At 50.1% G+C, this 14,739-nt stretch overlaps 4 protein-coding genes across 4 annotated transcripts; 3 read left to right on the plus strand and 1 right to left on the minus strand.

The window, feature by feature from the left end:
* Positions 1-286: 286 nt before the first annotated feature.
* On the minus strand, positions 287-1,699 carry BCR38DRAFT_417112 (uncharacterized protein). Its single transcript, XM_040859144.1, has 3 exons — positions 1,282-1,699; positions 887-1,217; positions 287-683 (listed from the first exon to the last, which is right to left on the minus strand). Exons 1-3 carry the CDS (start codon positions 1,422-1,424, stop codon positions 591-593), a joined length of 567 nt encoding a protein of 188 aa, XP_040721116.1. The 5' UTR covers positions 1,425-1,699; the 3' UTR covers positions 287-590.
* A 2,832-nt stretch (positions 1,700-4,531) lies between these two features.
* BCR38DRAFT_11910 (uncharacterized protein) lies at positions 4,532-6,176 on the plus strand. The gene is made up of 2 exons (XM_040853454.1): positions 4,532-4,754; positions 4,968-6,176. Exons 1-2 carry the CDS (start codon positions 4,667-4,669, stop codon positions 6,074-6,076), a joined length of 1,197 nt encoding a protein of 398 aa, XP_040721117.1. The 5' UTR covers positions 4,532-4,666; the 3' UTR covers positions 6,077-6,176.
* Positions 6,177-6,469: 293 nt separating this feature from the next.
* BCR38DRAFT_417127 (thymidylate kinase-domain-containing protein) lies at positions 6,470-8,434 on the plus strand. Its single transcript, XM_040859145.1, has 3 exons — positions 6,470-7,454; positions 7,509-7,617; positions 7,674-8,434. The coding sequence occupies exons 1-3, from the start codon at positions 6,866-6,868 to the stop codon at positions 8,170-8,172; spliced, it is 1,197 nt and encodes a 398-aa protein (XP_040721118.1). The 5' UTR covers positions 6,470-6,865; the 3' UTR covers positions 8,173-8,434.
* Positions 8,435-9,131: 697 nt separating this feature from the next.
* Positions 9,132-10,655, plus strand: BCR38DRAFT_462651 (Metallo-dependent phosphatase-like protein; the record flags this gene model as incomplete). Its single annotated transcript, XM_040862622.1, has 2 exons — positions 9,132-9,255; positions 9,326-10,655. 2 exons carry the CDS (start codon positions 9,132-9,134, stop codon positions 10,399-10,401), a joined length of 1,200 nt encoding a protein of 399 aa, XP_040721119.1. The 3' UTR covers positions 10,402-10,655.
* Between the last annotated feature and the right edge of the window lie 4,084 nt (positions 10,656-14,739).

The raw sequence follows: 14,739 nt of genomic DNA on the forward strand, positions 1-14,739 counted from the left end.
CGTCTAGACCACGTTACGGTCTATCCACTTGAGCGTATGGTTGAGATGTATACGCTCGACGAGAACCCCAATTAGCAGATACTACGACTTGTCGCGACAAAAAAATAGTCGAGCATCTTCTGCACATCAGCAGCATCCCACCCCTGAGGACGAATTTAAGTGCCACATTACCACGCTTATCGGTAGTTCAGGCAGGGGTTGTAGCACAGACTTAGGGAGGGACAGGAGGTTTAGTAGTCGTTTGGCTACAAGTTTACCTGTATAACCGCCCGACGCGGCTTAAGGGCCCGCTATATCATCTATAGCCCCTTAAGGGAGTACTTGTAGAGGTACCGAGGGTTAACACCTACGGCGTATTTAATATTATTTATAATAGTCATGGGCATCATTTGGAATCCCATGATGTTCACAAATACATATCATATACCCGCTCATCGTGATATGAGCACCCCGGTTGATTAGGGTCGGTTGATAACTGTACATATCAACTATGATTACCGCCATCCATTCTGTGAAGGCATCCTTTCGATACGGCATGTTGTCTTCTAATCATCGCGAGGTCCACCCTTGCTGGCCCCTTCGCCCTCGCCCTACCGAGGATCCTCTTGGGGGTGCTCCATACTGCCCTTTTTGCTGGACAAGTCAGATGAGCTTGTCGCGGCCTTTGTGTCCTTATTCTCAGTCTGGATGCGGATGTTAGCTCACTTCAGTATTTGATAGCAATCTCCCAATGTGCCAGAACGGGAAGGGTTCCCAGGTGATTGTCAACTTCCTACTCCAAACCCATGACGTGATGCACCCTGACCTCGATTGGTAGCAGAAAGAAGTTGAGAGCCACCAGCAGAAATGTAGGAACACTAGAAATGATGGTATTCAGAAAACTCACGGTTTCCCTGTACTCCTCGTGCCCCTCCTTGTCGTCCCAGTTTTCGGCAAGCGTAGAGTTGTCTGCTGAGGCGGGCGCAATCTTTCCACCAGTCTGCGATGGCTTATGGGTTGCAGCCGGGTTGCCGTGTTTGGGTTCCTGTTCCACGGGGAACTTGTCCTCATCAGACTTTTTGTTGCTCTCCTCCTGTGGAAACTCGTTGTCTGCTGGTGGCGCCTCGGCGTCGTGGTTCTCCTCGGTGTATTTGTCGTCGTGGTGATCGCTCTTTGATGGGCCGCTGTAGAGGAGATAGGCGGCTGAGGGAACGGTGAAGGCCACTGCGCCAATGAGCCTGCAGTCGGTTAGTGTTGTAGTCTGCTTAGTCTACTTGGTCTGCCAGGTAGTCTTAAACTCACCAAGGCATATCGCTAGATTTCGCAGCATCATGCTGGCTTGCGTAGCTTCTTCGGGCTGCAGGCCAGAGTAAGAGGCGAGGAGTAGCCCGTCTGGAGGCAGCTCGCAATGTCGAGCGCAAGGCGACGGTTCTGGATAACGACATGGTGGCAGATAGAGAAATGCCTGTAGCTCTGTCAAAGACAACTTGGTGACCCAATTGGCTCCAGAACTTGAAGATGCACACACAGTGACCCTACTGTCGGCTTCAGAAAGTAAAGGGCCAAAAATGGCATATTGAAAAAGGAAGGAATAAAAAGTGCCTCCGCCGCCAACCTCATCAACGTTTAAGCTTGTGTGGGGCGGACCCTGACCGACGACGTTCCGTATTACTGTTGGCAGATGTCACGAAAACAATAATTCGGACCTTTTTTAGGAACCATTACTTCAGGCGCTCAACTACTTACTCGAAACTACAGCAGAAGTACCTATCGGGTGGCCTTTCATTCTTCCGAAGACAGACCCCACGCTTGCTCGCTATGCCTACCGTGCCACACCCCACTTATTTCGGACTCGCTTAAGCTCACTAACCTACGTTAGTGCTAGACACCGATTTAGCCGGGACACCGATTTAGCTAGGAAATGAGGGATTCAATCCTCTATTGATGACTCTGCGTAGATCCTCTGTTGATTGATCTATCTATCTGCTCTGTTGTGTCTTCTGTGTAGCTATTTTATCTATGAGGAAGGGTTTTGACCCCACTAGTGCAATTGCCGCTACATCGCCTTCGGCCTAGGGCATAACCGTGGCGCTCAATCCCACAGGAAATAGTAATATTTTTAATATTAGATTAGAATCTATTATTATTTATTATTATTGAATACGCCGTAGGCTCGAAGCCCCCGGTACCTCTACCAGTACTCCCGTATGTCAAACCGTGCCCTAATGGCTGGACTAAATACATACGCTGCGTCGTCGGTTCGTCCTATTGGCGACTGCGTTGCGTTCACTACCATACTACGTTGGTTCTCAATCTACCAACTAAGTCCCCCCTGAGAAGATCGATGCTATCTGGGCCTTGAAGCTGTCCGACCCGTCCCTAGCAGCCACCTTACAATAGTCCCACTAACTACTGGTTCTCCTGTTGCCGTTGCGAGGTCTCTGCGAGAGTATAGTGGCCGTGGTGCGATAGCGGCCCGTAATCGTTCCCTCGGTCCTTCCAACAGCCCGCAAAAGAGGATTACGTGCTCTGCCGTATCAGGGGCGTCGCCACAGCGGCATAGCGGCGAGTACACGCCAAAAGCCCCTGTCTTGAATAAGAAGGCTGCTAGTCCTATTTTTTCCGTCCTGATCTGGCACAGCGTAGACGCTTCCAGTCGGTTCAGGCCGAAATACTTGCCCCCTTTCGGTATCTGCATCGAAGGGCCCTCCGGTTCCTCAGCGATAGCGCGTCGCTGGCGATCGTGATGCTCTGCTCCGGTGAGCCATCTCTTCCTCCAGTGGCCGAGGAGGGCAGCCGGGACCTCCTTTTCCTCACTCATCCACTCGGAGCCCCGGGCCTCCTTCTCCATAGTGTACCCTGCCAGTCGGAGTAGCTGCGACGCCTGCTTCCTCTTCGCCGGCCTATCCTGCCGGAGTATATGTGACGCTTTAGCGCTCGCGCTGCGAAGCAGATTTCTCTTCCCGCTAAGCCGTAGCCGTTCTTCAAACTTAGCAGCCCGGGCACTAAGATAGAGGTCTAGTGGCGGGATTGCTGCTTCTGCTTCCAGGTGGCGAACCGGCGTCGCTTTGTGGGCGCCTCAGACTACCCGGAGGAGTAATAAGATAATATTCACAAAGTGCACGGGGGATTTAGGCGATTAATTGACTTGTGGATCGCGTTACTATACAAGTAATTGTTTTACCGAGGCACAACCCAGTAAGTTCTGTTACAACTTAGTGGAGGCGACAGTAGCCATCCATACCGGACATGCCAGGCATCGTGCTGTTGACCCGAAAAGCTATTCCAAGGATGCCTCGTCTAGCATATTATGGCGACCCTTCCGCAACCACACCGCGACTGGCCGTTAATGTGGTCAGTGGCCATGCCCGCTTTGCAAGACGGGTTGTTGGCCGTAGAGCTGAAGGCCCCTGTCATCCACAGCTTGTTAGGACCAGGTAAAGCAATAATCTTGCCTCTGAAGACTATGCTGCCATCTCACACAATACGCACTTAGGCAGATCTTATGCGTTGGCATTCGATTGGCTTTGGGTTGCTGGTTTGTGCTCACGCAGAGGCGCAGGCGGACAAACCAACAGAAATGGATGAGTATCGCGCTGGATATAATTCTGTTTCTTGCCAACGCCAGGCTAGGAGTGGCAGTGAGACGAACACGGCAATCCACAGTAGTTTGCCATAACCCAAGACTCCTTAAGTACTTTGGACGATTAAGCGAACTGGGCACTGAAGCGACTCATCACTTCCAGCAGCGGCTTAAGCAAGGCAAAAAGCTGACGCGAATAGCAAGGACCCTTGCATTTTTACGCGTGAAACCAATCTAATGCCCTCTAATTTCAGTGGGCCGTTCCACTGGACATCTCGACGCGATGATTGGTATGACAAGCTGAAGACGTGCAGGTTCGGGCGGTGCTTGGTGACACTTTTGACGCTGAGCTGGCAAATCAGACGAATCCACTGGCCCGGCGAGATTTTCCCATGCGCGAACGAGACCCTTGCGCCAGCTCTACCTATGTCGTGTACTATGTTAGCTTTGGTACTTACGAGTTGAGAGCTTCAGAGCATCCATGCAATGACCAGAGTTCTCCTCAATACTAGCAGGAGCCTTGGTCCCATATCCCGTACACCAACACCACGCGTCGCAACACGCTTTGAAATATTCGTCTTAATCCATTTCCACCTGCCTCTTCAGCCCGCAGCAACCCAAGCCAAGCTGTGTCTGAGGCCTGAGCGCGCGATTGCCACTCGTCTCAATTTCCTATTCTTCCTTCTTCCTTGGGCCATTCACGTCTCGCGCTGGCTGACAACAAGCGCCTCCTCCCACCTCGGCCTGCCGCATTTCCACACACAAGTCACACACTCATTACATTGGTTTCCCCCACCCCGGCCTTGCCTTTGGCGGCCACCATTTACGACGTAATTGCTTGGCTGCAATAAGTACGCAGAATTCCCCTCTTCGCCCCCGTTCCGCCGCCTCTTTGCCTGCTCCTCTTCTCTCGAACCCACTTTCTTTCCTAGGTACGGCACTTTAAACCTGAGCATATTGCGAAAGCAACGACAATCCAGGGCAAAATAAACAAACAAAGCGAGCAACCGCACATCCTTGGGCCTCAGTCTCCCATCTTCGGGTTTTGCCTTGACAGTCAGTCAATCACAGGCCAAGCGCATTCGCACTCGAGCCCTCACCACCATGGCTACCGTTACCCGTATCCCGTTCGCCCCCATTGATGGAGCCCGGCTTCAGACATTGACGAGCTGCAAAAACAGACAGCAGCATGGTACGTTTCTATCTATTTCTTGCTAGACTCCGGCCCAATATATACTGAAGCATTCTCCTGCCGATTGCCTGCATATTAATGCCCCTCCACTATACTCGTGCCAATCCGAAGCGCATCCAAGCTTTACCAACAGATCACGCCCAAACGATGTGTTCCATCATGAGTTCAAGACTGAATAAGTCACATGTCGTAATGTTACTAAAGGCGTTACAGCAATCTCTATGAGGTCCCCGGGCAAGCGCAAAGTATCTGACGTGGTGGATACCGACGACTTTGAGAACATTGATCCTGTCCTATTCTCTAAGCGATCCAAGGGCACCGATAGTTTCTTCACATCAAAAGATGTCGTCAAGCCGCCAACAATCCTCATTACCAAATCTGCATCAACCGGCAATGTCGTTACCACGCCTAAGATGGTGTCTACTCGTCCGCGAAGCCTGTTGCACCCCAAATCGCCCGCCGCGCGGCTCAACACCAGCATCGCCAAATCCACACCGCTCTCGGCGCCCGCTGGTCGCTCTCCGACCCGTGGCAAACGCACCGGCATCCTCTCCTTGCGTCGCCGCACAGCTGGCCCGTACACGCGCGTCGACCCTCCTGTTTTCGGCCTCAGTGCGTCATCCAAACCGTCCCACGCGCCCTTCTCCCTCGATGCGGCCCTCAGGGGTACCATCCCCAGCTACACCAGCCGCAGCACTCCGTCACAGCCCGTATCATCCAAAAGCCGTTCGGAAGTTGATAACCTGCATGAGCCCGAATTGAAGTCATCTTGGTTCTTCGACATCCACGAAGACACAACAGAGCAGGAGATGACCAACCTTCTTCAGCACAGCACTTGCGTTCTGGATATCAGCTCAGACGAGGAGTGCGAGAGCCGGCGGCAGATAGAACGAGCCGAAGGCAAGGAGAATGTTCCTCCGGCTGACGACATCTCCCAAACCAGCCGGCCACGCGCTGTTAGGCTGGCTGTCGATGTTGATGACATGGTGGTGGAGAAAGAGCGCAATCCGCTCGGCGAGATGAATATCAAGGATTACTATGCCGAGGGTTGTGACGAGGCCAGCATCATCATTGTGCCTGGCGACGAGGACGAAGAGCCACAGCAGCCGTCAAAGGATGAACTTGAGTTCGCACATGAGTGCAAGCTTGGCGCGGGCTCTTCCGCCAAGATCACATTAGAGGACGGCAAGAAAACGGTAGGTGAACTGCTGCAAAAGACGGACGAGCCAGCGCCTAGTGCTGCGCGGCTCCAGCCGATCGAAGGGACGGACGAAAATTTTGACGTGTGGGAGAGCGGAAGTACCAAAGATGAGACAGGCTGAACTGGTGCTGAAAGTTGAAGGCGGGAGTGAGGCGCAGGTGTCCTTGATGAACTATGTTGACTGACCTAATCCCATCGCTAATACTTGTGATGTTCAAGTCGGGGGGGTTACGACGGGCGTTGGCGGAGTTGGAAAGCAGGCAAAGCAAGCGAGTATGGGTTTTTGGCAACGGGATACTGGATATTGATGCGCGTACGAGGCTATCCATAGTATTTTCTGCATTGGGACATTTTAATTGCGATTGGCTGTTGGTTGATTATCAGGTCTATTTTCTCTTTACAATGTATGCTCTGCTTACTAGGGAATCCGTTGGGCTCGGTCCATACTCTGTGTTCCCAAGAGAAATGCCACAAAATTCCACACATTACACAATTTATGAATGATATATATACATCTATCTCGTGAACTATTTTGGCTATACCCAAGAATCAGCTCGACTAAAGCATAGCAGAGGTTTGTTAGCCCCAATAGAACCAGATTGGCGCTTCCAAACAGACGCACGTGATTGGGGCTTCAACGCGTAAAGTCGCGATGGGACGTGGTGGTCCTTCTCAGACAATGCCACCGAAAACGAAACGATCTATCGCTGTTCGACTTTGATGTCCAACTGATCCTTCATCCTTTTGTACGTGTAACAACCCATACTCGTCCCAATTCGCGCACAATTAGCCATTACAAGGATTCGCATTCTAGGTAGAGGTAAATTTGGCATTCATTCATCATCAATCTCATATTCATTAAGTCATCTACGCAATTTCCCAGACGTATTGACGCACTGATTCGGCAAATATGGCATCCATCAATGATCTGGCCGCTGCAGCAACGATAGCGTCGTCAGCGGTTGCCTTACAATCTTCGCCCACCCAGCAAGCTACCCAACCCGCATCGGCATCCGCGGCAGGGTCTGCAACAACCCCATCATCGCCTCCATCTGCGCCGCCACTCATATTCTCGGCAGATTCCACGTCCCTTCCAGGTGCTGCTGCATTAATATCTACACCACCAGGGTCCACACCTCTAACATCAGCCCAAGGACCACCACCTGCACCAATGCCCGGATCAATCTCTTCAACATCCACCACCCCCGTGCTGGCCGCACCCCAAATATCGCCCCAGAATCCGGCCCAGGCCATGATCCCGGCTCCACCACCGGCCCTTGTCTCTCATGAAGCCGAGGATGGCGAGCCCATGACCGTGGATTTGGATGGGGCCACGGGCCCCGGCGCCGACGCAGTAGCACCCCCGCAGAAGAAGCCCGTGAGAGGCGCCTTTGTCGTATTTGAGGGCATGGATCGAGCTGGGAAGACGACACAGGCCAAGTTGCTGCAGCAGAGATGCATTGAGGAGGGGAGGAATGTCAAGTTCATGCGCTTCCCTGGTACGTGTGTTCCTCCCTCCACGACCGGTGGGGGACGACTGACTCTGCAAAAAGACAGAACAACGCCCATAGGCCAGATGATCGACAACTATCTCAAAGGCCAGGCCGAGATTGAGGATCACGTCATCCACCTCCTCTTCAGCGCAAACCGATGGGAAGCCTTGTAGAAATGCCCTTTTCCTCTTATCACTTAACTCTCGCTTCTAACAGGGTGCGCAGGAACACCATCCAGCAAGCGCTGGCAGCGGGCACCAGCGTCATCTGCGACCGTTACTACCACAGCGGAATCGTCTACAGCGCCGCCAAGCAGAACCCGCTGCTGTCTCTCTCGTGGGCAAAGGCGCCCGAGATCGGCCTGCCGCGGCCAGACATGGTGCTGTTCTTCGACCTCGATGAGCAGGTCGCCCGTGAGCGCGGTGGCTGGGGCGGCGAAATATACGAGAAGGGCGAAATGCAACACCGCGTTCGCGAGCTGTTCTGGGGGCTCAGTATGGGCGATTTGGGTAATGCCGACAAGGGTAAGGACAAAGTCGGCGACGGTCAAAACGACGTCAGCGATGACCAGGCCGAATTCAGGCAAGAGGAGGAGGATATCCAAATTGTGGATGCCAACATGGGCGTCGAGGAGCTGGCCGAAAAGGTGTGGGAGGTCGTTTGGCCTAGGCTTGAAGTAGTGGGCAGAGGTGAGCTTGGGCACGATGTCAGGGTTGTCAAGTAATGGTCCTCAGCAGTGACACCGGCGATACATACTTCTAGTCACAGTGACGTCCATACCAATAGCCATGCCTGCGGGATTGAAAGGTCCCATTATCGACTAAGTGACACTGGCAATTGAGTGTACTGTACACTCTACGAGTTGAGTGGGCGGTTTGCGGTTTGCCTCGGCATCCATGGAAGTAGGCATGTACGTTGGGCATATGGAGCTTGGTATTTCGATGGGAAAATAGTGTCGTACACAAATTGTGAACAATGAAGAGTCAATGATTCAAATATCAGCATTGTCCGCATAGCCACGTGCATGCGTGCTGAACAATGTTTCTGTGCCCATTTGGCTTTTGAGTTGCACCTAGTTGGTCAGGATTCGTCGAAGGCAACGTCAGATTTGTAGAATTACTACAAAACGAAAGGAGCTAAGTTGCCTCGAAGGATTGATTGGAGTGAGATTTCAGCTTACTGTGATCCAGTATTACGCACTCGTGTACAACCTCACTTGACTTAAGACTTGACTTGGCCACTGCCACCTATATTGACTATCCTCATAATTTCCTTACATATAGTAGTAGTCTGGGTAGTATTGCTGAGGGTCATTCATATCGGCTTAGAAAGCAACTATAACTTGGCGGGGAATCTTCTAACTTATGAGTAATTAATCTACGAGGCAGGCAAATAGACATAAGCGATAGAGATCGTCGAGTTCCAACACGTGAATGGTCTGACGTAGCACTCAAAACCCTGCTGCCATCCAATGTAGATGCGGACTAATCAGCACCGTCACTAGAGTTTCCTTATCGACATTTTACAAACCCATGCCCGAATGCAACACTGTATGTTCTTTTCAGTCATGTGGCGTGTAAAGTATATAATAGTTAGGAGCTGCGACGCAGTCACCGGGAAGTCATCTATTTGTTTTGATTAATATTTCTTTCCCGCGCTATATCAATGGCGTCGCTTGTTGAGATGTCTCCCCGAGCCGTTTTATGTCGGCAATCTACAAACAGCTCCGAGGTATCAGCCCCCCTCAGATTTACAGACAATGGAACGTTTCAAATATCCATCTTCGAAGATCTTCACTTCGGTGAGAGTGAGTGCTATTTCCACCTTTTACCGAGCCACATATGCTCTCATAAACGATCTAACAAACGCACTAAAAGATGCATGGGATTCCTGGGGGCCAGAGCAGGATGTCAACTCTACCAGGGTGGTAAACGAAATTCTTGACGCCGAGTCGCCCGGCTTGGTTGTTTTCAATGGCGATCTGATCACGGGTGAGAACACATTCTACGAGAATGGCACCAAGTATCTCGACCAGATCGTAGCCCCTTTGATCTCACGTGGCCTCTCGTGGGCTTCCACTTACGGTAACCACGACTACTCGTTTAACGTGACGGGTGCCACCATCTTCGCGCGAGAGCATCTTTGGCCAAACGCACGTACTCAACAAATGGTGTCCGACGCGAACGCGGGAGTGTCGAATTACTACTTGCCCTTGTATGATGCCAAGTGCTCTGACGACGATGAATGTGCTCCTGAGTTGCTGCTTTGGTTCTTTGACAGTAGGGGAGGTTTCCTATATCAACAACTCGATGTTGACGGTAACCAGGTTGGACAGCCAAACTGGGTAGACGAGAGTGTCGTCAACTGGTTCAATGAGACCAACACGGAGATGGTCCAAAGGTTCAACAAAACCATTCCCTCATTAGCCTTTGTGCATATTCCCACCAATGCGTCCCTAGCGCTGCAAGAAGCGGGTGTTGATGCACGCACAGAGCCTGGCATTAATGACGACGTCCCGCTCGCCCAGCAGGCCCAGGGGTGGTGTCCCAACGGCACTGACGATCGCACCTGTGAGTACGGTGGCCAGGATGTCCCATTGATGAAGGCCATCACTTCGACGGCCGGCTTGATGGCGGTCTTCTCTGGGCACGACCACGGCGATACCTGGTGCTACAAGTGGAACTCACTGTTACCGGGTCTGTCGGTTACAGGAAATGGTGTCAACCTATGTTTTGGTCAGCATTCTGGTTATGGCGGCTACGGCAGTTGGGAGCGGGGCGCGAGGCAGGTTTTGATTACCCAATCCAAGTTAAAGGATCTTGAGGTTGACACATGGATCCGTCTGGAGTCGGGCAACGTCGTTGGCAGTGTATGTCTTAACTCTACCTATGGCCAAGACACGTATGCAGAGACGCCCGATACTACCAAACAACATGCCCTTGAAAGGCAATAGGCTGGTACTCATCAGTCTATGAGGACTGTCTGGCTGTCATGGCACCACCCAACCTCACACACCATCACAGCGTGTGAAGGATATCAATCAGCGTCTAGCTAGTATCCGTGCAATATGTATCTGAACCCAATTGCATACTATGCAGTCCACAAGTTAGCTTGCCCAGCCAAGTTCAGACCGTTAAGATATGAAGATTGGTAACCTGGATCTGACCTCGCTTGGTGAAGCCAACATGACCATTTGCCTGCTCAATGTCGTCGCCACAGAGCCTCTCGGATATAAGATTTCTTGTGAAAGAATCCATCAGACATGGCCGTGGGGTTTGATGAAGACTCTACGCGAGTTGCTGTTCAGGGATATCCGCATCTCGCCATTCCCTTGGCCAATGATGACGCACGGCAGCCCCGCTGGCGTTTTATCCTTGAAAAAAGTGGTTCGATGCTAGTATAGAAGGTTGCGCTATGCAGGTTGTCCGCTATAGCAATGGTCAGCTAAAATCGCTAAATTTTCTGGGCCTCGAGTGACATTTTGCAGAGCTCGAATTGCGGTTTTATCTCTATTTGCTGTGCGATTTTTGTGAATTGGTGCACCTGCGTTGAATCTTGGGCCACGTTGTTATCTAGTTGTTGGATACGAGCTCTCTCCTCGGATACTCGCTCGATCATGTCCTGCAACACGGTTTCCGTCATGGTCGTCGGGCCTGAAGTAGGTAAGTAGGTGTAGCTTTAATCGAGCCTAGGTTGGGTTCATGCTTTACTTCCGCTTTTCCAGCTTGGTACATAATTGCTTTGCGCCTTATTTCTTAACTGACGGGAAGGCTCGTCTCTTCGACGCCATGCGGTGTCTCACTTGACGATGCCCTAAGGCGAGCTAGATAGGTTCCCGAGTACGACCATATCTAGCTCGCCTTAGGGCATCGTCAAGACTGAAAATCCTTATCTAGTGGGATCTTGACATTACATCAGAGGAATTAACGAGAAAACCGCTAGTCGCTGTGCTTCGCGGGACCGGATGTAGTTACCAGCTGATAGTCCCCTCCAGTCTCGAGTCTCCAGTCCTCATATCCTCAACACCACTACTGCCTCGCTTTGGAGGACGATGGTGACATTTTGGTCTACTACAGGGCAGTCGCCCATTAAAAGTCTACTTAAAAATGCGTTCACGAAAGTACGTCGCGAATCAATCACGTGGCCATGTTAACGAGAACTCGCATTAGTAAAGATATAGAGGGTTTTGACCTCGTAATGACGTCAAACAGCCCTGCTTGCTTAGCAAATCGTGTACTTCTCCAAAGCTTTGCTACTGGGACTTTTGTAGGTAAATGTTTTGCTAGGATCAGATGAGTCAATATGCCCTACGATACGGAAGTGAAGCCTAGCCTTGGCAAGGTGCAGTGCAAAGAAGAATAATTTGTGCCCAATTGGATATGAATGGATGCATCGGGGTTGAAGAGGGGATTGACGTCAAGAAAGACAAGTGGGTTGCCCTTGATGATTCATGACATGTTACTAAGGCTCGTTTCAGCATAGCTGCAGGAGCAGCAGTGGCAACCTTTTAGCCTCAGCTAGCAATTGTAACCGCCTTGACCACCTTTACAACAATTTGCAACGAATTCCTTCTTAAATAGGATAACTTGAAACCTTAATAAGATAACAGCTATCAACTAATGACACTGAAATTAAAGTGTCTATGAAGTAGTATGTTAAGGGCTAGAAGCTAAAGATCTAGATAACCGATCCGAGTCTATATTTATTATAATATTAATATCTACTTATCTAATAATCTATTTAGCTTAACGTGAATGTATATCGAGCTGGCCATGACACTGAGCTGGCCACTTTCATGCGCCAACGCGACCGGCCAACTTAATCTTTGATTTTCTCAACGACCAATTATGGCAAAGTCATACAACGAAGCAGACTTAATGCTAGCCCTTCAAGCTCTCAAAAATGACCAAAAACTTAGTCTCCGACAAGCGGCAAAAACGTACCAAGTCCCCCGAAGCACCCCCCAAACGCGTAAAAACGGCGTACCTTTCCGACGCGATATTTTGCCCAATTCACGAACTATGACAGAATTAGAAGAGGAGGTCATTATCAAGTATATACTGGACTTAGATGCACGAGCACTTCCGCCCCGGATTGCTGATGTGGAAGCAATGGCAAATTCTATCCGCGCGACACGTAACGCAGGGCCCATTGGAACGCGCTGGGCCTCGAGGTTCGTCGCACGTCGCAAAGAGTTGAAAACTCGTTGGGCAAGATCTCAACCAATATAGTAGTTACGAGCTCCGAACGACGTGCCAGGCCGAAATCAATACAGCAAGGTAACCGGGAATGGGTTACCGTAATCCAAGCGGTCCAGTCTACCGGTTGGGCGCTGCCGCCGTTCATCGTTGTTGCGGGCCGATACCACCTCTCTTCTTGGTACGAAGACGACAACATTCCGAAAGATTGGAGAATTAGACCTAGTCCAAAAGGATGGACGACTAACGAGATCGGTATGGAATTTATTAAACACGTCGATAATTGTACGAAAGATGGAAAGTCCGGGAATATCGATTGTTAGTGTTGGACGGTCACGAGAGCCACGTTTCCGGCGATTTCGAGCTATATTGCAAAGAACACAAAATTGTAACTTTGTGTATGCCTCCGCACTCATCTCACATCCTCCAGCCACTTGACGTGGCCGGTTTCGGTCCATTAAAGCGGGTGTACGGCCAGATGGTAGAGAAATTGATACGCCGGTCACTAACACATCGCGAAGGAGGACTTCTTTCCTATCTTCAAAGACGCCTTCCTTGCAGTTTTCGGCGAAAAAAACGTTCAAGCTGGCTTTCGAAGGGCAGGGCTTGTTCCATTCAATCCAGAAAGTGTGATTTCAAAGCTGGACGTACGACTACGGACCCCGACGCCTGTTGGCTCCCCAGAAATCGCAACCCGACCGTGGGTATCAAAGACGCCACAGAACCCGATAGAGGCTCATGCACAGTCTACTTTTTTGAAAAACGCATCTTCGAGCATCAGAATAGCTCTCCGACGAATATTTTCTCAGCTGTCGACCAGTTTGCGAAGGTAGCAAAAATGATAATGCACGAGCTCGCCCTCATACGGGCCGAGTGGGCTGAGCTTCGAGAGGCAAATAAGATGCTAAGCCGGCGCCGGAGGACTAAAAAATGCAATTATGGGAAGGAGAATCACTTATTTTCCAAGAAGGACAGGACCTACGGGACTCTAGGGAGTTGGCGACGCAGATACAGCAAGAAGAGCGCCGAAATGGTGGTCGCGCAAAGCGTGTTGAAACGCACCCGAGGCGCTGTGGTATTTGCAACGGGACTGGGCATAATGCGCGAGCTTGTAAGATCGCATTGCCATCTTCTGGAGAGGAAGATTCAGAGTAGTTTCAATTGATTTACGGCGTTGTGGTTTTCTATCGTAAAATTTCTATGCGAGGTTATGTAAGGGTGGCCAGCTCGGTGTCATGGCCAGCTCGGTGTACATTCACGTTATAAGAAATATTATCGTAATATTCGGCGACTAGACTATACGTCTTATAATTATTAGCCGGATAAAGCTAGCGACGGAATAAGCGTATTACCGTTAGAGAAAATTAGGTAGGCCGAACTACTAAAGATTCTCTATAAGCTATACTACTAAAGACTAGTAGCTTTAGGAGGGAAAGTAATTATAAGGATTAGGATAATATAGCGGTATAGCTATATAGCTATATAGCTAAAGCTACCGAGCGGTCGGATAAATATCGGAGATTAAGCTCCTTGAAAGGGGCTAAACGCGTAATACTTAGCTCGGCAGATAGAAGTTAATAAAATACTTTACTTCTTAGAATTAACTTCCGTATTAGCCTAACCGTAGTCACCTTCCCTAGCACCTAGCCGCACCTGTCACGCCGTGCTAGGGGTTGCAATCCTTGCCACTACGCCACCGTACCAGATGTCTTCACCAAAAGAGACCAATACCAAAGTCAGGGACTTTGGTATCTGCAATCACTTATCAATCTGTTCAGACCAGTATCGGTCAATCACGTGACAACCGTCACAGCACCTATCTTTACATACGAGTAGAGACAAGATCGAATAGAATAATTAAACCGTCGATTAGTAACGACAAGATACTACTATAAGGGATTTAATCCTCTATTAATAACTCTATAGCGATCCTATCTTAATTAATATATCTCTCTACTATTCTATATTTTATATATAACGTCACCCACAGGTCATTGCCCCACACGGGTCTTTGCCCAACTTTTCAAGAAATATTGACTTTCCATCTTTACTTATACAATTGTGTACCTTCACGTTATCTTTATATATATTAT

This window comes from Pseudomassariella vexata (genome assembly GCF_002105095.1).
Source record: "Pseudomassariella vexata strain CBS 129021 chromosome Unknown BCR38scaffold_1, whole genome shotgun sequence".
Lineage (NCBI taxonomy): Eukaryota > Fungi > Ascomycota > Sordariomycetes > Amphisphaeriales > Pseudomassariaceae > Pseudomassariella > Pseudomassariella vexata.